At 39.7% G+C, this 26385-nt stretch overlaps 1 protein-coding gene across 6 annotated transcripts in view; it reads right to left on the bottom strand.

Annotated features, from left to right (window-relative positions):
- The window catches only part of pde10a (phosphodiesterase 10A), a 479754-nt gene that overhangs the window by 182141 nt on the left and 271228 nt on the right, over window positions 1-26385 (bottom strand). For all 6 annotated transcript variants that reach the window (XR_009446146.1, XM_059648492.1, XM_059648495.1 and 3 more), the window contains 2 exons: window positions 15495-15523; window positions 10243-10363 (listed from right to left, as the gene is read on the bottom strand). Coding sequence is in view for 5 of the 6 variants with exons in the window: in XM_059648492.1 (XP_059504475.1) it covers window positions 10243-10363; window positions 15495-15523 (150 nt within the window). In the remaining variant the exon portion in view is untranslated. The remainder of the gene's footprint in view (window positions 1-10242; window positions 10364-15494; window positions 15524-26385) is intronic.

Genomic DNA, 26385 nt, shown 5'->3' with positions numbered 1-26385 from the left:
AAGTGATTAATTTTGGCCACAGTACTGAACCTAGCTGTACTCCTCTCTTAACTTGGACCATATTGGATTATCTCACTTTAAGCCTGATATTCGGTATTTGGTCCTCTCTCACATCCCTACAGCTTTACTGCGGAAGTCACATTTCAGTTAACACACCTATTAACTTTTGGTGATAAACATAATGGAATACTTTTTCATAATTTATGGAACAAATGTAAAAGGTCTTTTTCTACTTCTAGATGTTAGTCAAAGATTGTTCTCAGGTTAAAAATAACCTCCTCCTGTTCCTACTACATGTCTAAGTTCAGAAGGTGTGTTACCAATTTCTATAAACATTTTTATGATCACTTTAATTAAATGATTCATAAGCTTATAGATGTAAAATTATGCATCAAGTCTCTCAACTAACAAATAATGAATGTGTCAAGTCACTTTTATCAAATATATATCAAAGGATAATTCTAAGACCTCTGTTGCATTCCTAATTCTATCTCCCCACAGGCTTTTAAATGTTTTGTATTATTTCATCTATAGCTGGTGTTTTGCTTCAATTCACCACTTTTAAAGCATTCTTTACAATATGTTACCACAAAAACCATAAGACATAGGAGCAGAAGTAGGTCTTTTGAGTTAGCATCACCATTCGGTTAAAGCATGGCTGATCTGAAAACGCTCACTTTACTTTCCTGTCTTTCCCCCATAACTCTTGATTTGCTTCTGAGCAGGTAAAAAGAGGTGAGCTAGCTCCCCTCTTTTCTACCTTCTTAGTTAGCTCCTTTTATCATGGGGCTATATCTTTCTCCAATCAAATGTTACGAAGAAAATTGTCTGATGACATATCTTATAGCAACCAAATTCTAGAGACTTGGCAAAGTCTAGATGATCTAGAAATCATATAGAGTATGTGAAGGTGAAATGTTTTAGAAACAGGATAAAAAATCCATATGTATTCTGATGTGGACATAAATTCCGATCATCCATTTGTGGAAAAAAATAAACAGACTGAAAATACCAGAAAAGAAAGATATACCAACACTTAGACTCTGACATGTTTAAGGATGAAAGTAGAGATGCATCAATATTTTGTTCTAAAAAGTTTAATATCTCAGGTTTGAGGAATTAGAATAAATTGAGTTCTCAGAAAAAAAATAGAAAGCAACACGAAAAACACCAAAGTATACAACATACCACAAAAGAAAAATTACCAAACTAGAAAAGATGGACAAGAGATGAAGTCTTCTAGTGCTGTCTGCATTGTCCGAGATGACAGGACAGGAAGCCAAAATCAAGATTTCCAATTGGACCCTTCTTCAGAAGGGTCATTTTCTGAATAAGGGTCTAGACCCGAAACATCAGCTTTCCTGCTCCTCTGATGCTGCGTTCATCCAGTTCTGCACCTCGTTATCTCAGATTCTCCTACACTGGCAGTGCCTACTAATTCCCACTATCTCTCAATATTTCCAATGGTGGTTTATGCAGCACTCCGAAGTCTTGGAATAACTGGGGCGGCACGGTGGCTCAGTGGTTAGCACTGCAGCCTCACAGCACCAGGGACCCGTGTTCAATTCCAGCCTCGGGTGACTGTCTGTGTCGAGTTTGCACACTCTCTCCGTGTCTGTGTGGGTTTCCTCCGGGTGCTCCGGTTTCCTCCCACAGTCCAAGATGTGCAGGCTAGGTGGATTGGCCATGTTAAATTTCCCATAGTGTTCAGGGGTGAGTGGGTTATAGGGGGATGGGTCGGGGTGGGATTCTTCAAGGGGCAGCGTGGACTTGTTGGGCCGAAGGGCCTGTTTCCATACTGTAGGGAATCTAATCTAATCTAACTCAAACTACCAATATACAAATGAGTTTTACCAAAAGGAGCAAGTCAGTTGTTCTACGTTAGGTCTAAGCAAGTCAGTTCAAAGCTAGGGAGTTCCATTGTCTACATAAAAGAAGGTCACACATCATAAGCCCACAGACATACGTCAGGATTTACCTGGTCAGTTGCCAGGTGAAATGCTACAGACCCTGGCAGAATAACTCTCTTAAGTGGGAACTTGAGCCTCAACTGGCTTTCAAGCAAATAAATTACATTGCACCTTCCTGCATGCATAAGCAGGTCCCATGCCTCTCAGTATGCCTTCTCCAGAGGGGAGATAATTAAATTCTGCCCACAGTAATTGAAGTACAGAAACTGATCTTTCACGTTAATGTCAATGAATATGCCCTCACATGTCACTTCATCTCACTTGAGCACCATATTTCGCAACCCTTATCTGCCTCCTGCATGCAACTATTTTTGTTTGAAATATACAGTGAATTCATCAGATGTAGCAGGTTTGATGTTCTCATCACATTTTCAGTAAAAAAATTGAAACTGCTTATTAGATTCACTATATTTATTACTCCTTTTAAACTCCTCAGTAAATTGAAGTAACCCTTCCATATCAGTCAAATTGCAAGTTTTAGAAAACCCCATCAGATCCACCCTTAATCTTCAGCTCCAGTCAGTTCAGGGTTTTCAATACTTTCCCGACACTTATCCATGAAAGCTTCATTACTGGAAATTTTTGTCCCTTTTTAGCAGAATACATTCCCTCTTAAGTCTATTAATCACCTTTTAAACAATTCAAACTGTTATTCTCCATCTAAGACCTTAAGATAAATGTGCAGAATTCAGACCATTGAGTCTGCTGTGCCATTCAGTCATGGCTGATATGTTTCTCAATCCCATTCTCCTGTCTGCTCCTCCTAGCCCTGATCCCTCACAAATCATGAGCTTATCTATCTCTGTCTTAAAGACACTTGGCTTCCACTACCCTTTGGGGCAACGAGGTCGAAAGGTTTCCCATCCTCTGAAATTCCTTGTCAACTCAATTTTAAATGGTTACTCCTTCATTCTGAAGTTGTGTACTCAGGTCACACTCTCTCCTATTTGTGGAAACATCTTTCCCACAGGCCTCTCAATATTCCATAAGTTTCAATGAAATCTCCCACATGCTACTAAACTCCATCAAGTACACACCCAGAGTCCTCAACTGCTCCTCTCATGGCAAGCCCTTCATTCCCAGGATTATTCATGCGAACCTCCGGTGGACCCACTTCAACTCCAGCACACTGTTCCTTAGATACATGGTCCAAAACTGCTCCCAATATTCCAAATGCAGTCTGATCAGAGCCAGTACATTACTGTTCTTGTATTCTAGCCCTCTTGAAATGAATGCTAACATTGAAATTTCCTTCATAACTGCCAATTAGGCCTACGTGTTACCTTAAGGAAAACTGTGCCATAGGACTCCTAAGTCTCCTTATGGTTCAGATTTCTGAAGCTTTCACCATTTATAAAAATAGCTTACTTCACTATTTGTCCTAGCAAAATGCATAATCTCACACTTTGCCACACTGTATTCCATCTGCCACCTGTTTACCCACACTCCTAGCGTGTCCAAGTCCTCTGCAGTCTCCTGCCTGCTCAACAGTAAGTGTCTCTCCACCTACGTTTGTGCCATCGGCAACTTAGCAACAATGCCCTCAGTTCCTCCATCCAGATCATTAATGTATAACGTGAATAGTTGTAGTCCAACACTGATCTCTATGGAACTCCATTAGTCACTAGTTGCAATCCTGGAAAAGACCGCTTTAGCCCCACTAAACAAAAGAACCAAAGAACTGCTGGAAATCTAAAACAAAAATAGAAATTGCTGGAGAAACTCAGCAAATCTGGCAGAATCTGTGGAGAGAAAGCATTCTGCTCTCCTCTGTCTAACTTACTCCCAATCTCCTCTCAAAGAATTCTAACAAATTTGTCAGATGTTACCTCCCCTTGAAGAGGTGTTGACTCAGCCCTTTTTTACCCATGCATTTCCAAATAATCCATAATCTTATCCCTGATAATGGACTCTAAAATCTTACTGATGACCAAGGTCAGGCTAACCGGCCTCTTATTTCCTGTCTTCTGCCACCCTCCCTTCTTAAACAGGGATGTTACATTAGTCAGTTTCTAGTCCACAAGGAATCTCGCTGACTCAAGTGATTCCTGAAAGATCACAGCAAAAATCTCCGCAGCTATCTCCATCAGAACCTTGGGGTATGGTCTATCTGGTCTGGGTGATTTATGCACCTTCAGAACTTTCAACTTCCCCAGCCCCTTCTCATCAGTGATGCCAACACACTCACCTCTGCCTGCTGACTCTCCTGAGGTTCTGGTATGCTAATGATGATAGAACATAGAACATAGAACATAGAACATTACAGCACAGTACAGGCCCTTCGGCCCTCGATGTTGTGCCGACCTGTCATACCGATCTGAAGCCCATCTAACCTACACTATTCCATGTACGTCCATATGCTTATCCAATGACGACTTAAATGTACCTAAAATTAACAATCTACTACCGTTGCAGGCAAAGCATTCCATTCCCTTACTACTCTGAGTAAAGAAACCACCTCTGACATCTGTCCTATATCTTTCACCCCTCAATTTAATCTCCCACAATGAAGACTGATGCAAAGTACCTATTCAGTACCTCTGCCATCCTTTGATCCCCATTACTACTTCTCCACCCTCATTTTTTACCAGTCCAATGTTCACTCTTGTCTCTCTCTCACATTTTTTTATTTAGGCATCTTGAAAAAATTCTTCCAATTTACTGTTTTATTACTAGCTAGCTCATCCTGAGATTTCTTCATCTCTCTCTTATTGCTTTTTAGTTGTCCTCTGGTGGTTTTTAAAGGCTTTTCAATCTTTTGGGTTCCTATTAAAATGCATGCAATGCGGTGAAGGTTATGTTATTCCTGACTTCCCGTGGCATGCTTATTCTTCCTTGGGATAAATTTCTGTGGTGCCTCACAAATTACCCCAAGAAACTTGTAACATTGCTACTCCACTCTCTTCCATGCTAGGTTACATTTCCAATCAACTCTGGCAACTTATCCCTTATGTCTTTCTTGTTACCTTTACTCCTGTAAAACCATGTCATCCAATTCCAGCCTCTCCCTCTCAAACTGCAGGGTGAATTCTATCATAATATGATTACCTCATTACATGTCACTAAATCCAGAATTGCCTGTTCCCTAGTGTGCAAGCTGCTCCAAAAAAAATCATCTCGTAGACATTCCACAAAATTCTTCTCTGGGATCTGCTACCAACCTGATCTTCCCATCCCACCAACATATTGAAATCACTCATGATTATTGTAATAGTGCCTTTCTAACATGTCTTTTCTATCTCACGATTTATTTTCTACCCCTACATAAATCCCATCAAGGCTTCCCCCACTTTGTGGCTCCTCAACTCTACCCATACACACAGATTTATAACTGCCAATGTTATATCACTGCTTGTTATCAATTTCATTTCTTGTTAACGAGAAAGCATCGCCCGCCTCGCCCGCCCTTTTAAAAGGACGTTTCCTCGGATATTTAGTTCTCAGCCCTGATCATCTGAAAGCCATGTCTCTGTGATCCTCACAATACCGCAATTGCCAATTTAAATCTGCATTATAAGCACACGTATCTTGCTTTGTATAATGCATGCATTTAAGTACAACACCCTCAAGTACTGCACTGACAGCCCCCTTCTCATAGTTGTTCTCTTGTCTGCTGCACCTGAAGTTGGATTCCTCACCCTTTTGATATTCTGTCCTATTACTTATTCTGAAAACTTTGATAACCTCTCGAGTCCTCACTCATTTTAACTAGTCAAAAGTCCTGTGATCACCCGATTTAGCTTTTCCATTAGTCCCAGATCAGTTTAGGTACAGTCCGCCCCAATGGCCAACTACTTCCTGTCCCGATACGGATGCCAGTGCCTCACAAAATGGAATCCCTCTTTCCTACACCACTCCTTTAGCTACATATTTACTTCCCTAATCTTATCTCTTTACCAATCTGCATATGCCTCAGGTAATAATTCAGAGATTTTGAGGTCTTGTTTTCAATTGTGTTCTGAATTCCTAATATTATCTAAACAGGATCTCTCAACCTTTTGTTTACTCTTGTCTTTGTTGTTGGTGCCAACACATACCATAACTGGATCCTCTCCCACCTTCTCAAGTATCCTTTTATATTCTGAAATGACGGGCTGAGAGTTGCGTGAAAATTGCAGCTGCACTGGAGATTGCAGGCCTAGTTCTAGATTTAGACTCCCACATTTCAGTAGTATAAGATTTTTATTTTGATTCATATTTAGTGCTTTTGTAGTCAAAGATGTAAAACGAAAGCAAAACAAAAAAACACAAAAATACACGCTCCATTTTTTTCAAACAGTGTTGTGTTAATGGGCCTTTTGGAAAAAACTACACATGGATGGCTCTTTTTTCTCCTCCAAAATTATACATTAGGCGAGTTTTTAAAAAGAGATTTCTTAAAATCGTCCAAGAGTTTCTTCTTTAAAACAGAGTTGTGTTTACAGAGTTTTCGGAAAGGCCTATACTTGGACGGCTCTGGAATGACCTTTTCTTAAAAATCAGATGACTAAAAGCTGTCTGATGGACACTTGAGGAGCCTTTATAAAATATTAAATTATTCAGCTAAGTGGTTGATTTTATTAAGATTTATGTGTTTGCTTTTTAAACTTCTTTTATTTCCTGCATGCTTAATGTTAATTCTTTGGGTAAGGACAGCTAGCTTATTTTATATATAAGGTGCTATTGAAAGCTGCTTCTTTTTAAGCTTACTGTCATTTACAGAACACAAGAGACACAGAGTTAGATGGCTAGTAGATTTAGAGAAGAGATTACACAGCAGGATCAGTCAGATAGATGGGTGAATGTCAATAAAGTAAGATGGTAGTTTAGAAATCTCCTGTGGCTAATTCCTCTCTCAAACAAATGCTCAGTTTTGATGCCTTCATCAGTCCTATTGAGCAGAGCAGTAGACATTGTCTATTCAGTACGGTATTCAACAAGGTTATGCACAGCAGACTGTTTAATAAGGTTAGATCACATGGAATGCAGGGAGAACCAGCCATCTGGATACAAAATTAGCTTGAAGGTAGGAGACAGAGGGTGGCAGTGGAGGATTGCTTTTCAGACTGAAGGCCCATAACCGGCAGTGTGCCAGTGCCCGACAGTGGGTCCACTGCTTTTTGTCATTTCTATAAATGAACTGGATGTGAACATAGGAAGTATCCTAGCTGACACTAAAATTGATGATGGAGTGGACAGTGAAGGAGGTTACCTCACAGTACAACGGGACATGGATCGGATGGGCCAAGGAGTGGCAGATGGAGTTTAATCTAGATAAATCTGAGGTGCTACATTGTGGTAGGGCAAATCAGGGCTGAATTTATACACTTAATGATAAGGTCCTGGGGAGTAAGAATGAACAAAGAGACCTTGAAGTATAGATTCATAGTTCCTTGAAAGTGGATTTGCAGTTTGGTATGCTTGCCTCTGTTGGTCAGTGCATTGAGTACAGAAGTTGAGAGGTCATGTTGCCATTGTACAGGATGTTGGTTAGGCCACTTTTAGAATACTGAGTTCAATTCTGATCTTGCAATAGGAAAGATGTTGTGAAACTTGAAAGGGTTCAGAAAAGATTTACAAGGGTGTTGCTGGGGTTGGAGGCTTTGAGCTATAGGCAGAGGCTGAATAGGCTGGGGCTATCTTCCCCAGAACATTGGAGGCTAAGGGACACTTGACAGAGGTTTATAAGGTCACGAGAGGCATGAATAGGGCGAGATCTTATCCCCAGGGGAAGGGAGTCCAAAACTGGGTTGGCACGGTGGGTAGTGGTTATTTCACTGCTGCCTCACAGCGCCAGGGACCCAGGTTCAATTCCACCCTTGGGTAATTGTCTGTCTGTGTGGAGTTTGCACATTCTCCGTGTCTACATGGGTCTCCTCCCACAGTCCAAAGATGTGCAGGATTGGCCATGCTGAATTGCCCATAGTGTCTAGTGGTGTGTAGGTTAGGTGCATTAGATATGGGAAATGGCAGGTTACAGGGAAAGGGCAGGGGAATGGATCTGGGTGGGATGTTCGTCAGAGGGGCAATGCGGATTTGGTGGGTCAAATGGCCTGTAGGGATTTTATGATTCAAGAGGGCATCAATTTCAGGTGAGAGGGTTAAGATATAAAAGGAACTTAAGGGGCAACTTTCTCCCCACACAGAGGGTGGTGCGCGTATGGAATGAACTGCCAGAGAAAATGGTGGAGACTAATACAATTACAGTATTTAAAAGAGACCTGGATGGTAACATAGATAGGAAGAGTTTAAGAGGGATATTAGGTCAAATGCTGGCAAATGGGACTAGATTAATTTAGGATATTTGGTCAGCATGGACAAGTCAGACCAACAGGTCCGTGTCTGCTCTGTACATCTCTGTGACTCTATAAGTAACCAACAAGATCGGTCAGAGTAGAATGGTAGACATCCTTCATTTGGGCTTTAGTGAAACCTTTGACAAGATTCCGCATATTAGGCTAATTAATAAAGTTAGACCACATGGGATTCAGGGTGAGCTTGCCAATTGGATACAAAATTAGTTTAATGGCAGGAGACAGACAGAGAGTGGAGGGTTGTTTTTCAGACTGGAGGCGTGTTCAGTGGTGTTCCAGCGGGATCAGTGTTGGGTCCCCTTTTGTTCTGTCATTTTTGTAAAAGATTCAGATGAGAACACAGAAGGCATGGTTAGTAAGTTTATGGATGACACCAGAATTGGTGGTATAGCGGATACTGAAGAAGGTTATCTAAGATTACAAAGAGTTCTTGATTAGTTGGGTCAATAGGCTGAATCTACTGAAGAGTGGTGGTTGAATTTGGATAAATGTGAAGTTTGTTTTACCAAAATACAATACAAGGGCGCGGGATTTATACAGTTAAGAGTAGGGCCTTGGGTACTGTTGTAGAGCAGAGACCTAGGAGTTTGGAACGTAATTCTTGGAAGTTTGCGCACATACATAAAGGGTAAGTAAGATGGTATTTAGCACGCTTGCTTTCATTGTTCAGACTTTTGACTATAGGGGTTGGGATGTTGAGGTTGTATACGACATTGGTGAGACCTCTCCTGAGTACTGTGTGCAGTTCTGGTTGCCCTGTTATAGCAGTGATATTATTCAGCTGGAGGGGGTCTAAAAGACATTTAGCAGGATGTTGTCAGGTATGGAGGGTTCGATTTATAAAGAGAGGCTGGGACTTTTCTCACTTGGAGGTCTTTAACATTATTAAATTGCCCAGAATGTCTGCGGATATGTGTTAGGTGGGTTATAGGGTGATGGGTCTAGGTGGGGTATGGATTCTATGACCTCTGATGGGTATAGATAAGGTGACTGACAGGTATCCTTTTCCTAGGGTAGGAAATTTCAAGACTAGGACCATATTTTTAAGGTCAAAGGAGAAAGATTTTAAAAAAAGACACGAAAGCTAATTTTTCTTTTTGCTTTACACAGAGTGTGGTTTAAGTCTGGAATGAACTTTCAGAGGATCCTGGTACAGTTACAGTGTCTAAAAGACATTTGGGTAAGTGCATGAATAAAAAATGTTTGCACGCAGGTAGGACTAGTTTAGTTAGGATTATCGTCAGCATTGACTGATTGTTTCTGTGTTGTATCACTATGTCCTTCAACTTGACAGCAGATGGCATCACACTACATGGGACTCTTGATCCTGCTTACAAAGAACATTCCTGATCCTCATAATTACCCCTATTTTTTCCAGTTTATCTTTCTTAGGTCCATTCTGATTAACTCAGAGAATTAGTTTTTGTTCCTCCCGAACTCTTTCCTAGATCCTTGCTATACTTGTGTCTTTCTTCCTCATTAGTTAAAACTTAAGTTGTAGACACCATTTCTTATGTTTAATTCTCTACTCTAGTTCACTTCCATTCACTAGATTCAACAGTGACTGTTCTCTGGGTTTCTTTTGTACTCAATATCCTATATGTTTTGCAACTCTCCCAATGTCCTGCTACTTTCAAAGATCAAAGATCAATTCACATGATCCCATTACATTTTCTTGCACACAATTTCTGTTTATTGTATGTAGAATCCAAATATCACAACTATAATTTACCAGTTGGAGTAAAAATAACAAAACTGGGACTCATTTAGATACTTTTGGGACAATTTTAGAACAGCTCTGAGGCAGGCCACTGCGCAAATCTCTCAGCACATTACCTTTGCTGGGGATAAAGCACAGTAACCAATCCACAAGAAGGCAGGGGAAATAAAAACAAAATACAGCCTTGCATTTCAAAAAAGATCTAATCAAACAATTGAATAATTTCTAAATGCAGAATTTCACAAATATAATGGCCTACCTGTTTTTATGATGTTACACAATTCAAATATGAGTAGTCGGTTGTCACTGCCACGGTCCAACCGCTGTTCTACACTGGAGTTTAATTCATACACCACTGCTTGCATGTTAGAGTCCAGGTACTAAGCAAATTAGAGGAACAGCATATTGTCTTTGAAAATTAGCAGCTCTTCACCATTAATAACCATCTAAAGTAATTAAACTATTGCCAAGTAAACAATATTTTAAACTGATAATCAGATTTTACTGAAGTTTCTACAAAACAATTGCAGAGAAGCAATTAAAGATAATAGAGTGTGCAGCTGGATGAACACAGCAGGCCAAGCAGCATCTCAGGAGCACAGAAGCAATTATTGTGATGGTCAAAAATAGCAATATTATGAGGTCATTAAATTGTAAAGAGTGGTGAGTTTTTATCAAAGTTAATCATTAATGGTTATTTTGTTACAAATACAAGATTTAATAGTGTGCTGTGTTTCTGGGGCGTCTCTAACTCACTCTAAGGCAGATGAATGAATGGAACAATTGGAGTCACTTCGGGCAGGTATCACTGGCAAGGAAAGCATTTGTTGCCCATTCCCTATCATCCTTGAACTGAACAACTTGCTTGGCCATTTCAGACAGCAATTAAGATTCAACCACAAATGAAAGGTATGGAATCACATGTAGTTTAGATGATGTTAAGGACATCAGATTTCCTTTCATAAAGGACATGGATAAAGTATACGGGTTTTTACTACAATTAATGATTGTCTCATTGTCATATTAGAGACACCAGTCTTATATTCTAGATTTATTAATTGAATTTAAACTCCACCATCTTCCATGGTAGGATTTCAACTCACACCCCTAGAGGATTAACCTGGGCCTTTAGATTACTTGCTCAGTGACATTATCACTACACCACTGTCTCCCCTTGAACCTGAATGTGACCTGTTCTGAATTTTTCTGATAATGGCTTGATTGCAAAGATTAAAGGAGAGGATCCAGTTTGTTCTACCTGTGGAGAACATGCAACATATTCAAAGCCCTTAGCAATGAACACAGCATATGTTCTTGAGGTAGACCAAATGCTGCTCTCCAGTTTTGAGAGAGAAGGAGGGAATTTCAGGTCTTGCAATTGGTAATACTTTGGGTATAAGAACCAGAAGACCAGAGGACAGTGAGAGTGTGGTACGTACTATCTGGGAGGTTCGTAGAGGCAGGAAGCCTCACAACCTTTAATTATGTTTATGGGCATTTTAAACGTGACAACATAAAGGGCCTGTGTGATTCACACTGGCAGAAAGAGGCAACTTTGAGAGGGTAAGAGTTCACAAGAAGTTATTGGAGGGTCAAGTTGCACGATTCTCCCAAACATCAGTGAACTCCATTAACAGCCTCAGTTTGCAAGAATCCAAAAGAAAGTTGGAAGCAACAGACTTCTCTTGTCCACCATACAAAATGTGGATGGAAGTTCACACGCAGATTAAACCCCCATTTTTATTTAGTTCAAACAAAGCTGGAATATTTGCCTAACCTTGGTTACAGGAATTGCCATTTGTTGGTCACCATGAAGTTGGTTCAGTGAGGGGAAAGGGGGTAAAGGAGGGGAGAGGTTTTAAAAAAGGAGAGGGATCTGAGAATATCTTTTTCTTGCTACCGGAGAACAAAGTACCCATGTAAAGTTTAGAATGAGGTATAACTGTTTGGGGACAGACAGTGGTGAAGTTAGTCATTGTACAAGTTAAATGAGGTTTTAAAAATTTGTTTAGAGCTTAAGTTGCCTACTGAAATAATAATATATATTGCTTTTAGTCCATTTACTACATTGGAAGTCTTAAAACTTGAAATTTTGTTTTGCCATCTTTCAGTCATTCACTGAAAATTCAAATGTTTTCCTTGTAAAGATACTGCTCTCTACAGTGATCATAATTTTAAAATACTGATAATTAGTGACACGATATGTTTAAAAAAATTAAATAATGCCGAGTATACATATATATTCTAAAGACCGGAATAAGTATAACATACTGACATCAAAGTATCTGGCAGATCAAATTTCAATAAATATTTATGGAATGCCTATAAGGACCAAATATGCAGGATGAAGATATATTGCTTTTTTGCTCTTCATGAGTGTTAATGTTGGTAGGTAATATACCCCAGGATTAAAACATTGGATTGTCAATTGCATTAGCACTAAAAAAATCCCCGAACCATAGTCAACGGAAGACCACTTTAAAACTTAGGAGTTGCTTAGAAAAAACCTTCCCTAATTCTTTGCTTTCAAATTCAATTCTTGTAATAGTCTGTAGCATGTAACTGATAAGTAATTGCTCTAATGGTGCAGCAAAAAAAGAATACGGGCATGGACTACTTTCTAAACAGTGAGAAAATTCATAAAGCCAAAGTACAAAGGGATCTGGGAGTGTTAGTCCAGGATTGCCTATAGGTTAACTTGCAGGTAGAGTCCGTAATTAAGAAAGCGAATGCAATGTTGTCATTCATCTCAAGAGGGTTGGAATATAAAAGCAGTGATGTGCTTCTGAGACTTTATAAAAGCTCTAGTTAGGCCCCATTTAGAATACTGTGTCCAATTTTGGACCCCACACCTCAGGAAGGACATACTGGCACTGGAGCATGTCCAGCGGAGATTCACACGGATGATCCCTGGAATGGTAGGTTTAACGTAAGATGAATGGTTGAGGATCCTGGGATTGTATTCATTAGAGTTTAGAAGGTTGAGGGGAGACCTAATAGAAACTTACAAGATAATGCATGGCTTAGAAAGGGTGGACGCTGGGAAGTTGTTTCCGTGGGCACAGCCTTAGAATTAGAGGGGGCAAATTTAGAATGGAAATGAGGAGACATTTCTTCAGCCAGAGAGTGGTGGGCCTGTGGAATTCATTGCCACGGTGCACAGTGGAGGTCGGGACGTTAAATGTCTTCAAGACAGAGATTGATAAATTCTTGATCTCGCAAGTAATTAAGGGATACTGGGAAAGTGCAGGGAAGTTGAGTTGAAATGCCCATCAGCCATGGTTAAATGGAGGAGTGGACTCGATGGGCCAAATGGCCTTACTTCCACGCCTATGTCTTATGGCCTCAGCGTGGATATTGGTCAATTCAACCGAGCAATTGTTTTAAACAGTACAACAAAGTTTGAGGTGTTTTTACGTTAGTAAAATGAGATTGAATTTCTGGTGAAAGTTCTGATCCCATTCCAGAGAAATGGTATTTTACGTAAATCACAGGTTGCCAGAGGAATCAAGAGTAAAGCCAGAGCTAAGTTCCCTCAGGCATTTTCTCGCCAGAAAAGCCAATGAAGAAATCAATAACTGCAAGGCAGTGCACTCCTAGTTTAAGTAACCATCAAAACAAAATACATTACAAAATATAAAAGGAAAACATTATACCTCCTGTGCAGTATTTTAAAAAAAATACACTCACCTGTACTTTTAGACTGACTAGGCTCCATCGAGTGGCAGAAGTTAGTGCAGGGACCTAGAGACCCAGCAATGCCTGTACTGACCAGCTACTGCCACCAGATGGAGCCCTTCAGAGCCAGTTCAGTACAGCAGCCAGGAGAAGGGCAACTTCAATGATGAAGGGTATGGCCTAAGGGAAGAACAAAGAGTGGAAGGCAAGGCCAGGTGGGTGGTGGTGAAGGGTGAGTGGGATGCAGGAGTGGGGGATAGGCAATGATGTTAAACTGGAAATGCCAATGTAATTCAAAGAGGCCTTAAAAATAAAATTCTGTTCAAACGAAATAAGCGGGACAACATAAAATGATGATCACCTCTACAATCTTATTTTCAGTGACAGATCTATAATTCTAAAATTACCTTGTGAAGACTAGTTTTGCAGGGGTCACATTGTATGGGGTAAGTATACCACTGACTTAAACAACTGATGGAGTAAAATGAAGTAAACTTGAAAACTTATGCATAAATTTGCAACCCCAGGTCACAGTAACTAAAAACAAAAATATTGTTCAGTTATTGTTGTGTTTTATTGTTGTTTTTTTCCTTAAGACCACACACAGTTGTTAGACAAAGTGGAGGGTAAATTGGAGACAGGAGGACCGAAGGGGTGGCATGGTGGTTAGCACTGCTGCCTCACAGCACCAGGCACCTGGGCTCGATTCCAGCGTGTGGTGACTGTGTGTGGATTTTGCACATTCTCCCCACGACTGCGTGGGTTTCTGCTGGTAGCTCCGTTTTCCACCTACAGTCCAAAGATGTGCAGGTTAGGTAGATTAGTTGTGGTATATGCAGGATTATGAGAATAGGGTTGGTCGGGGCTGGGGGGGTTGCTGTTCAGAGGGTTGGTGCAGACTTGATGAGCTGAACAGTCTCTTTCTACTCTGCAGGGTTTTTATGATTCTAAGAGGTGATGGAATAGCAAGTAACGATTTCAAATTTGAAGTTTAAAAGCCCTACATGGTGCGCATTTGATATTATACAGATGATAGATTGTATTAAACAGATTAGATACAAAATGTATAAGTTACATGCAGAACCCCAGTACTTGAAAAACTTTTTAAAAAAAAGCCATTTGATTTTTTTTGTATTCATCCCAACTGATTTAAGTTCTCAGCCACATAAAAAGGTACAGAAAAGATACTTTGGACAATTTTAACATGCAGCAAAATCTTGTTTGCTCTTACATTTTTGTTAAATCTATCAACAAGTGAAATTTCATTCCAGATTTACTGACTTTTATTTCGACACAAATTTAGACACTAGTAAATGCTGATATTTGTACATGAGAAATTTCAATGCCTGGAAATACGTTTTTGATGCTTTTGATCCAACATTTGGGAGGTAATAATCATGCAGTTTTAATTTAATCTTGAAGAGTATATCGTACATTTCTACATACTTTTCAAAAGAATTTTAGGGAAAAATGCTTAGCCAGTTCAAAAAGAAAAATTGCAACCAGAGGATCCCTATAATTTAATGTGGCACAGCAATAGAAATTTCCCCCCTGTCAAGAGTTATCACCTGTGGTTCATGAATGATTTAAACACAGTATTTTCTGTTCTTTTAAAATATGTTCTATTACGTCAAGAGCATAAGCTTGACGTAAAATGTCTTCAGCATTCCACTCAGACCTCTGCAGTGTTCGCAGATGGTGTTATTACAGGGTAAAATACCTCTCCTGTGCCATTGTGGTTTAATTTTCTCAGACAAGACAGAATGTCACATAGTCAAGCAATTACAAACCATCTGACAGGTAAACCAATGGAAGAATTACTGTTTTACTCACCCTGTTAATATTCTGAAAATTGGCTTTATCTATGAAAAAAACAAAACAAATTATCAGTCATCCAAAGGACATTTTTGTTGAAATAAAGCAGGAATAAAATATCAGTAACTGTTTTGAGGAAATTTATTATTTCTCAGAATCATTGTGTGGTTACAGCACAGGAAGGGGATGCTTTTCCTATCCATGTTGAAGAGCAGTTTGGTTAATTGACTTCTCACTGGTTTTCTCTTGTGACACTGCTAAAATTTTATTTCCAGTTAATAATCCAGTTTTGAATGCCACAATTGGACTGGTTTCTACCGTACTCAGGTGGTACATTCCAAATCTGAATGGCTCCCCACATTAGAAAATGATTTTCCTTATGACACCATTGTTCCTTTTGCCAAATTTTCAAATTACCTTAAACCTTCTGATCCTTGATCCATCCACAATCGAGAACAGTTTCTCTCTCTCTACTGTGTCTAGTCTCTGACGATTTTGAAGACTTCTATCAAATCTCCTTTCAATCTTCTCATCTCGAAAAAGAACAGTCCCAACTTCCTGGATCAATGTACCTGAAGTTCCTCAACCGTGAAATTATTGTCATGAAAGTTTGCTACACTCCTGAAATATTCACATTCTTTGTGAAGTCTTGTACCAAAATTTAACTCAATACTCCAGAGAGAAGGCTGAATCAGGGATACTGTACAGGTTTATGATAATTTCTGCACTTATACATTCCATCCTCCAATTTAAGCAGTCCAGAACCATCACACTTGATAGATCAAGTGGTCTCTTAACCTACAGTGCCACACTCTCAGATTTGTACACACCCCTAGATCACTGGGCTCCTGCATTCCTTTTTAAGAACAATTTTACCTATTCTCTCCATATTCTTTTACCAAAATTTATCGCTTTACATACACTTCTTTTATGTGACACGTTTTTGAGTTCTTTTGAAGATTAACACTGATAATCCCAATACTTCCAACTTTCATGATGGCTACCAAACTTTGTCAAATGATGTACCAAGTCTAAATCATTAATACAAATGAGGAAGAGCAGGAGTCTCAACACTGGCTTGTGGGAGCTCCACTACTAAACACCCTGCAATCTGCAAAACAACCATGAACCACTAACTTCGGTTTGCTATCACTCAATTTTACATCTATTTTACCATTGGTTTTATTCCACAAATTCTAAATTTGCTCACAAGCCTGTTGAGTGGCAGTTTATCAAATGCCTAAGTACACCATGGCACGATCATCAACCGTTTGTTAACTCAAAAGCAAAAAAGAGCTAAGTTACTTACATGTAATTTGCCCTCAATACATCCATGTTGGTTTTCCTTAATTAGTTCAAATTTCTCCCAAGTGACAACTAATTTGCCCCAAAGTACTGATTCTACAAGCCTTCTCACACACCCTTAGTACTGTCAAATACATCTCATCTGTACATAGCTCCTTATCAATTTTAAGTAGTCAGCTCTTTCAGTTGGCACCCTGATCAATTTTAAATTAACCAGTTATCTGAACTACCTCCTCTTTTACCTGACCGACTCTTCTTCATTGATAAAACCAGATGGAAAGAATTAATTTAGCCATGTGCCTACCTCCAAGCACAAAATCCATTTTCGATATCTTATTCTACATTCTTTTCCGTTGCTACTATTTGTATACCAAATTTTCTCAATCAACTCTGTCATAGATGTCACATAAGTACTTTGCACTAGATCAAAATATCGGTTTCTTCCAATAAAAAATGTGAAAACATGAGTGCATTATTAAAAGGCACAACATAAATTTTTAAAAAAAGGATATATAGTAACTACATATGATGCTGGTTAGATTCCATTGGGAGTTGTGCAAACTAAATAGTATGTCACCATACTTGAGAATAGGAAGTTGGTCAACATCCAGTCGCTAAACTAAGATTATAAACAAATAAAAACTTACTCTTGTTGGAAAAAGGAAGACTTTGGCCTGACCTAATAAGAGCTTTGAAAGTTATGAAAGAATTTTATTAGAACAAAAAACACTCTGGTAAAGTTTTCATGATCTCAAAAATACAGCAACAAAAAGAAAATAGGTCCTTCTGATTGTTAGTAAGTGTTAAGATTATAAAATTGACTTACCAGAAACAGGCCATTGAAGGATATGACATTCATAATTAATAAAAACTGACATAGGTTTCTATAGGGAAAAATATGAAGGGATTTGCTATAAAGTGGAATGATAGAGATGATGGCAATAAAAATTGGTTTGCAATTGTCCTCCTCCTAAAATAGCCATTGATCCTACAGAATGATAGAAGAATGGCTGAAATGTTGGTCAAAAAGATTATAATATTCTAGTTATGTATTTGTAGGAGAATGCTACAACCATATAAAACTTAAGTAGACAGTACAATTATTTTATATCTCTGTCTCATTGATAGAGCAGTCCTCTGCCGAGCAGGCTGTGCCAAAACCTGTGAAAAATCGTACCTTTCATTCAGCACTTCTGCCTATTATGTTCCCAGCTCCCAATGTTTTAGCTACTGCCATTTTGTACCCCTCCCTTTATTGTTCTTGTTCCTTCTTTGCTTAAGTCCTATGGTTTTGTCACTCCCCTTTGCCACCCAGGCAAATCAATTTCAAAAGCAGTGTCCTTGGCAGTGACCTGAACTATTTCAAATTTTTTTTAAAAGCACAAAGTTTTTAAAAAAAGCATAGTGAACAACTGCAGACTTTAAGGTAATTATTCAGGTGAAATACACATACTGTGCAATTCTCAAGAAGAAAAGTCTGTGTCCACCTGTTAAAGCAGTAAGCATGAAAGCAGGGTTCACAGTGGCTAGCACTGCAAGTCTCACACGCTAAGGACCGGGTTCAATTCCAACTTCAGGTGACTGTGTGGAGTTGCACGTTCTCCCTCCATCTGCATGGGTTTCCTGTGGGCACTCTGGTTTCTGCCCACAGTCCAAAGATGAGCAGGTTAGGTGGTTTGGCCATGCTGAATTGCCCAGAGTGTCCAGGGATGTGCTGGGTAGGTCGTTTAGCCATGGGGAATGCAGAGTTGCAGGGTTACAGGGATAGGTTTGGGGTGGTAGGTCTTGGTAGAATGCTGTTTAGAGGGTCGGTGTGGGCTTGATGGGCCAACTGGTCTGCTTCCACACTGTAGGAATTCTATGAAACCATGCTCACATTATTTCAATGTGAATAGCACATCAGATGATATATTTACTAACTGTGTCAGGTTTAATTCTCCTTACCAATCCCAGTCTACATCCAAAGCTCCAAGATCAACTAATACAACACAAGAACCTCATTTTCATTACTCAAAACCTCAAAATGTCCCAGATCCTTTCATTCATTCTCCACTACTTCAGTAGCCTTCCCATTTGTTACTACACAATAGCCCAAAAAATGTTTCTTGCACCCAGAAATCTCTTTCCTCATGCCCCTGAAATTCAGAGCATTATCAATGGTTGCAAATCTCAGTAGCTGTCTTGTATTGCTCCTAACCTTCTTACCCAACACAGTGTGCCCAATCTCCTTAATAACTTGTTCCGGGGAACCCTTCTCAAGTTTCACCAGCTAGTAATCCCGCTACCCAATGCATTCTCTTCCACCATTCCAGTCCTCATTGAAAAAATTCCCCTGTAACACTCCACTCCTCAGCATTCTCCTGTCACAATATCTAAAGACTAGCGATGCACCACCAACAGACACCTCACTACTCAAACTCAGGGCATTTTGCTTCATTATTCATTCATCAAAAGTCAAAAGTTGTGTGTTTACTGAAGACTGCATATGCAGCAAGACCTCAACTCAGATCAGGTTTGGGCAGATAGATTATATTGTCACCAGACAAGTATCAGGCAGTGATCATCTTAAGCAAGAATTTAGTCATTTACCCTTAACAGTCAATAGCATTACTTTTTCTGAAGCCTTTACTATCAACATTGACCAGAAGCTGAACTGGACCACCCCATAAGGGTGGTTAGGGGAAATGGTAATATCACTGGTCTAGTAATCCAGAGTTCTAATACAATACCCAAATCCAACCACAGCAGCTGGTGGAATTCAAGTTCAATTAATAAAATCCAAAATTGCAAGTTAATCTTAATAATGGTGACCATGAAACCACTGTCCATGGTCATAAAAATCCATCTGGTTCACTAATGCCCTTTACGGATGGAAATCTGCTATCCTTACCTGGTCTGGCCAACATGTGACTCCTGACACACAACAACATGGCTGACACTAAAATGCTTTCCAGAGCAATTAGGGATGGGCAGCAAATGTCGGACCTGCTAGCAACGTCTCCATCTCCTGAACAAACAATAAAAACAAAAAATGCCATGGCTACAAGATCAGGAACACAGTAACATCCTTGACTCCCCAAGCAGTATACTATCTACAAGGCAGAAGTCAGGATGGTGATGAAATACTCTTCATTTACAAGATGGATGTTTCTTCAACAACAATAAGAAATTCAAATACATGCACAAAGCAGCTAATTTGTTTGGTATCCCTTTCATTTACTCCACAACCAATGCTTGGTGGTGAGTGTGTCTACAACATTTACTGCAGCAATTCACCAATGATCCTCCAACATTCTGGGGCTAGTACTGAACAAAAGCTTAAATGGATCTTGTATAAATACAAGAGAGGTGGTAAATCACCTGAATCCCCAAAGCCTATCCATCACTTAGACGGCACGTGTCAGGACCGCAATGAAATAATTCCTACTTGCCTGGATCAGTGTAGCTCAAAACACACTTATAAAGCTTGACTATCCAGGACAAAGCAGCCAACTTTTTCACAAACATTCACTGCCTCCACCACCGATCCACAGTAGCAGCGGTGTGTACCATTTACAAGATGTGCTGCAAAAATTTACAGTGGCTCTTTAGACAGCACTTTTCAAACCCATAACCACGACCAAACAGAAGGACAAAGGCAGCAGATACACAGGGACATCACAACAAGCGAGTTGCCTGCCAAGCCACACACCATTCTCACTTGGAAACATATCATTCCTTCACAGTTGCTGCATCAAAACACTGGAACTCCCTCCCCAACATTACTGTGGGCAAACCTACATACATGGACTGTTGGCAGTTCAAGGTGGAAGGTCACCACTGCCTCATGAAGGGTAATTAGGGCTAGGCAATAAATGCTGGTCTAGCCTACAAGCTCCACATCCTGCGAACAAATTTAACACTAAAGGAGGTCAGTAGTGACAATTTAAATATTACAAACAACTGTTTGAGAAGTCCAGGAAACCCAAATGAGAAGTTTTATCCTAATTTATAACTTCCAAAAGGCTTGTCATTAGAGTCTAGATGGCATTGTGAGTATGTGAAGAAATAGAAAGCATATCTACACCAATATATCTATATTGGCCACATCTGGAGAATTGTGCGTAGTTTTGGGCCCTGTATCTCTAGAAAGATGTTCTAGCCCTGGAGCGGATTCAGAGGATATTCATGAGAATGGTCCCAGGAATGAAAAGCTGTAGATATAAAGGAACATCTGAGGACTCTGGGTCTATACTCGATGGAGTTTAGAAGGATGAGGGGGGATCTAATTGAAACTTACAGAATACTGGATGGCCTGGGCAGATTGGATATTGGGAAGATGTTTCCATTAGTAGGAGAGACTAGGACTTGAGGACACAGCCTCAGAGTAAAGGGAAGGAGAAACTTCTTTAGCCAGAGAGTGGTGAATCCATGCAATTCACTGCCACAAAAAGCTAAAGGAGGCCAGGTCATTGAGTACATTTAAGTTAGAGATAGATAGGCTCTTGATTGTGAAGGAGATCAAGGATTATAGGGAAGCAAGTGGGAGAATGGGGTTGAGAAACTTCTCATCCATGATTGAATGGCAGAGCAGACTCAATGGGCTGAATGGCCCAATTTCTGCTCCGGTGTCTTATGGTCTTACATCAAATGTAAAGATTTTATCCAAACTAAACAAAGAACTGTGGACACAAAGTCTGGAACAAAAACAGACACTGCTGGAGAATCTTGGCAGGTCTGGCAGCATCTGCAGAAAGTAAGCAGTTAAGGTTGAGTCTAGTGACCCTTCTTCAGAGCTCTTCATCAGCTACTACATGAAGCACAAATCTGGAGGAGATGAATCAAAAGCCATAAAAGTTGATCTACCCTCTCACTGACACAATTTATTCAAACAACATTTGAATCAGTATGTCAAACCAGTACCAGACCAAGTCTGTGTTAGTACATGAAGGGCAAAGAATCTGACTTAAATTAGAGCAACAATGACCCTAATCCCAAATCTCTCTCTAACCACTGACTGGAGTGGTTATTCACAAGTGAACATTTTAAATTGCCAACGAGGATTGAGGGCATGAGGTATAAAATCATACAGAATACACAATACAGAGGAAAATCTGGTGCGAACTGAATTTTAAAGTCAGGAAGTCACATTACACCAGGTTACAGTCCAACAGGTTTATTTGAAATCACAAACTTTTGGAGCGCTGTTCCTTCAATAGGTGGAGTAAAGAGAAGAACACAGGCACATCATTTATAGACAGTTCAACAGATCATACAAATGGTGTGAGTGGAGTGTTGACAGGCTGATTAACAAATCTATGCAGGTGATCAAAAGTGTCAGACAGTGAGAGTAAAGTGTCAACAGCTTAATAGCAAGTGAAGGGGTGACATATAATCCAATTAATTGAGGAAGAGAGATAATTACTAAGATAAGGTGGTGCTGGAAATGAACAAGATGGCTGGAATAACATAAAAAGTAGATGAATTGCATGCCAAGGGTCTACCCAAAGCAACAAGTAATCCAAAATTGCACAAACTAATTAAGGTAGGGAGATCATAAGTTACGAAGGTGATGTCAAAACAGGACAGTAAAGAAGATTTTACAGATTATAGAACAATGTGGTGGGGTCACATGTAGTGTGACCTGAAACCCAGATCACAATTGAGGCAGTCTTCATGGGTACAGAATTTGGCTATCAGTTTCTGCTCAGCGATTCTGCATCGTTGTGTATGTTGAAGGCTGCTTTAGAGGATGCTTAGCCAAACATCGGACACTGAATGTCCTTGACCACTGAAGGTTCCCCAAATAGAAGGACGATTGTTGCATGGTATCCATTCATCTGTTGCCGTAGCATCTGCATGGTCTCACTAATATACCATGTGTGTGGGCATCCTTGTCTGCAGCTTATGAGATCGACAACATTAGCTGAGTCACGTGACTATCTGCTGAGTACATGGTGAGTGGTGATGGTAGCATCCATGCCGATGATCTGAAATGTCTTGCACAAATTGCCATGGCAGGGTTGTGTGGTGTTATGGTTGATGTTGTCCCGAAGGCTGGGAAGCTAGCTGCAAACGATGGTCTGCTTAAGGTTCAGTGTTTGTTTTAAGGCGAGAAGTGGAGTTACTTCCAGTACTTCCCCAGGGTGGAGAAACCACACTATGCTCTTTGCAGACTTCAACATGTCCTCCATGACAATGAACATCTTGCCAAGATCATCTTAACAGTTTATTCGCACCTTTTTACCTCCTTCAATCACACCAGCACTTTGCACTTGGATTGCTCATAACTGCACTGTTTGCCAACAAACAGTTCCACTGTGGTTTTAGAAACTGATACCTTTTAGTCTATTTTATTTCATAAACATGCAGCAGTATAATAATACTCAAAAGTTTTCTTTCACAACAGTGCACACAGTACTATGACCTTATTTCAATGCATAAATAACTTTTCAACTAGTGAACGATTGTCACGGTGTAAAAGGTTTTGTTACAAAAGTAATTCATGACTGTGGGAATACGAGTGCTAAAAATCCTTTTTACTGCGCAGTATTCTTTCTGCGACCCATCCAAAAAAAAAAGCTGGTAACATACTTGCTTCCATCCTGAAATATGGATTGTGATGTCCATTTTGCCAGTGTCTAGTGGAGGTACTAGATCTACTGTTAAGTCATTCAGGATCAGAATATGGATTACTCCACTGAGGAAAATCAGTTCGATTCATGTTTTCATGTACACTTGAGGATTGCAGGTTTACATTCTACAATTGAGTTGTATTGATTTGTTAATACTGTTCAAATGTGTTAAAACCATAGTTTGGAAAGGAAAGAACCACCTCTATATCAAAGCCTCTAATTTGAACCGATTCAGTTAGTTCATCTAATGACATCAGGACTAATGTCTATTGGTCAGAATCTGACCCTGAAATTAAACTTACCTGACTCATATTCTAAACAATTTATTTTTGATTTATTCTCCTTGCATAGTCTTTCAATTCATGCAACTTGGATCAAAGTTGATGGCATTGCTCTAGGCATTGTATTAATGTTTTTATTCAGATAATTTATTATTCAGTACTACTTCTCATACTACATTATTTTATTAATTTTGCTGTCCATTTATAGAGCTCTCATCGTTGTTTTGTGAATGTTTCTCTCTTAAATGTATTGTTTTCATTTCCCCCAGATCACTCCTGTGCTAAACTCAAGGCTCTTCACACAGGCTCTTGTTCTGTATGAAACTGAAAAACAGAACTCCTCAACTCCTTCAGAGATAATGGGAACTGCAGATGCTGGAGAATCAGAGCATCAGACCCCTCTGAAGAAGGGTCTAGGCCCGAAATGAAACGTGCTCCTAAGATGCTGCGTGGCCTGCTGTGTTCATCCAGCTTCACACTTTATTATCCTCAACTCCTTAGTCTCTTATATTTTAAAAGCCTTACAATGTAATTTTGTGGCCGTAATCGTTATTTTTGATTAACCAAGTCTTTTATCTTTTAAACTTGAACGTCCTCCAGCGTAGGTCTTTGCTTCACAACCTTTGAAGAAACAAATACACAAAAAAGCCTTTTTTCTGTTGTATACCGATGTCAGTTTAATGAAGGAGATTTTCAATGATTATACCTGGGACTTAACTGTTGCATTTTCTTTTCCTCAGCTGTATTTGGAAAAGGTTCAATGTTTTGGCTATTATCTTCCACATGTTCACGAGGTAACAATCATTAATGACTTTGCAGTTTTGCTTACCTTTATGCGAATAATTACTGAATAAAATTCTGATTAATATTATGAACATCTTAATATCAGAGGGCAAAAAGCTGATCACACCCATAACTTCCACATAAAAACTAAATTTGCCAGGTGCTTTCCTATTTGAAGGAAGGTGACATCTATACATTTGAGTAAAAATCTTTGTTGCCATTTTTATTTAAACTCACTCCTTGGGTCAGTGTACTGATTTCTCCGCATGTAACCAAAATGCTTGAAGTTTAAAAGACCCCAATGTACAATGGGAATAGACCATAACTTGAGAGTGAAAAGGCTCAGAGAGAACTCATTCAATAGCAACCAAATATGGCATGTCAGCAGAACTGTCCTTCATTATAGTCAAGGACAAGAGGTAGGGAAGGTGGTTTAGTGCTCTGGGGACTGATGGGTGCTCCTATATACAGGTCTCATGGATTCAGAGAGGAGTTGAGGAAGACTCCATGTTCCAACTTAACAGAAAGCAAGGACACAATAGGAAATGTTAGCTACTCCAATCTACAACTGATCACTAAATAGCAGCAGTATGTAGAGAGGCAGAGACAGTCTTCTGACACACTGATACAGAGCTAAGGAATAAGGGATAGAAAGGCAGTACACCTTCAGCACTGCTAAATGGAACGTGTCAAAGGATAAGTCATTCTGAAAGCTACACCTGATGTGCAGCTCTGACAAAGGTTTGAAGGAATGGACACCTAGAGTTCTTGTGGCTGTAAAAATCACATGACCTTGCACTTCTTTTTAAAAAAATAGGAAGTTCGTTCCAAAAACTATCAGATCTCAATGATATCATTTTGCAGGCAGCAGCATGTAATTCATCATGGAATCACTGTTCAAGCGAGCAGCAGATTACATTCAATTACAGGTGAATAGCAACACTTATGCTCCAAAGACAGCGGGATTTGTTTTCGCTTTAATTCCATGTTTGCAAAGATCAATGTGGCCACCAAGGCAGCAACTGATTGGCCAGGGATCTTCCACAATAGGAAAATATTCAAATCACTAAACATTCAGTTGGCATATCATTACAGCAAGACTTTTATTCACATGAATACAGATTATCCTAGAAGCTGCTGCTATGCTTCATCCTTCATTATACCTTCGTACCATAGCCTTTTATAAGGCAATCAGAAAACCAGAGATGTTTGACAGAAAAAGGTGGTTAGCCCTTAAAAAGATGGCTGATGACACTGCTGCGTAAACCCGCCAGGGAGACTCGACAACCAATGCCATGAGCAGCAGTCAATCACACAAAGAGGTAGTTCAGATGCCTCGACGAGTTGGACGGTGCTTTCCTGTACGCTGTTTTGAGGGTCTTGTACATCATGTTGCTTGGCTGCACTTATTATAACCCTCCAGAGAAATGCTGACTTTGATGAGAGGCAAGTGTTGGATTGGCAATGCTGAGGAAAGGGAGGAACAGGGCCAGTGGTGAGAATCACCCGAGTAATCCAAAGACTGTTACTATCTACAATGTAACCAAAGGCCATTATGCTGAAGAGAAGGAGATATGCCATTTTTTCCTGATCTAGCTTACATGTCTGTAGACCCACAGCAATATGGTTGACTTTATCTGCCCACTGAAATGGCCAAACAAGCCACGCAGTTGTATCAAAACAAAGTCTACAGCAAGGAATAAAACTGAATGTATAACTGATATTGGCCTGTGCAAAGAAAACAACAATGACAAACTCAGCCCATTGACCCTTACTAGCATCTGGAGGTTGTGCTAATATCGAGCGCTGTCTACAGACTAGTCAATCAACAACCTGACACTGTCTGTATGGTACGATTCCACAAGAAAGTTTATGAGCCAGACACCACCTTCATTATCCCTGGACATGTCTTGTCCCATTGGCAAG

The sequence above is a fragment of the Stegostoma tigrinum genome, chromosome 9 (assembly GCF_030684315.1).
Source record: "Stegostoma tigrinum isolate sSteTig4 chromosome 9, sSteTig4.hap1, whole genome shotgun sequence".
NCBI lineage: Eukaryota > Metazoa > Chordata > Chondrichthyes > Orectolobiformes > Stegostomatidae > Stegostoma > Stegostoma tigrinum.
This window is presented reverse-complemented; position numbering and strand designations above follow the sequence as displayed.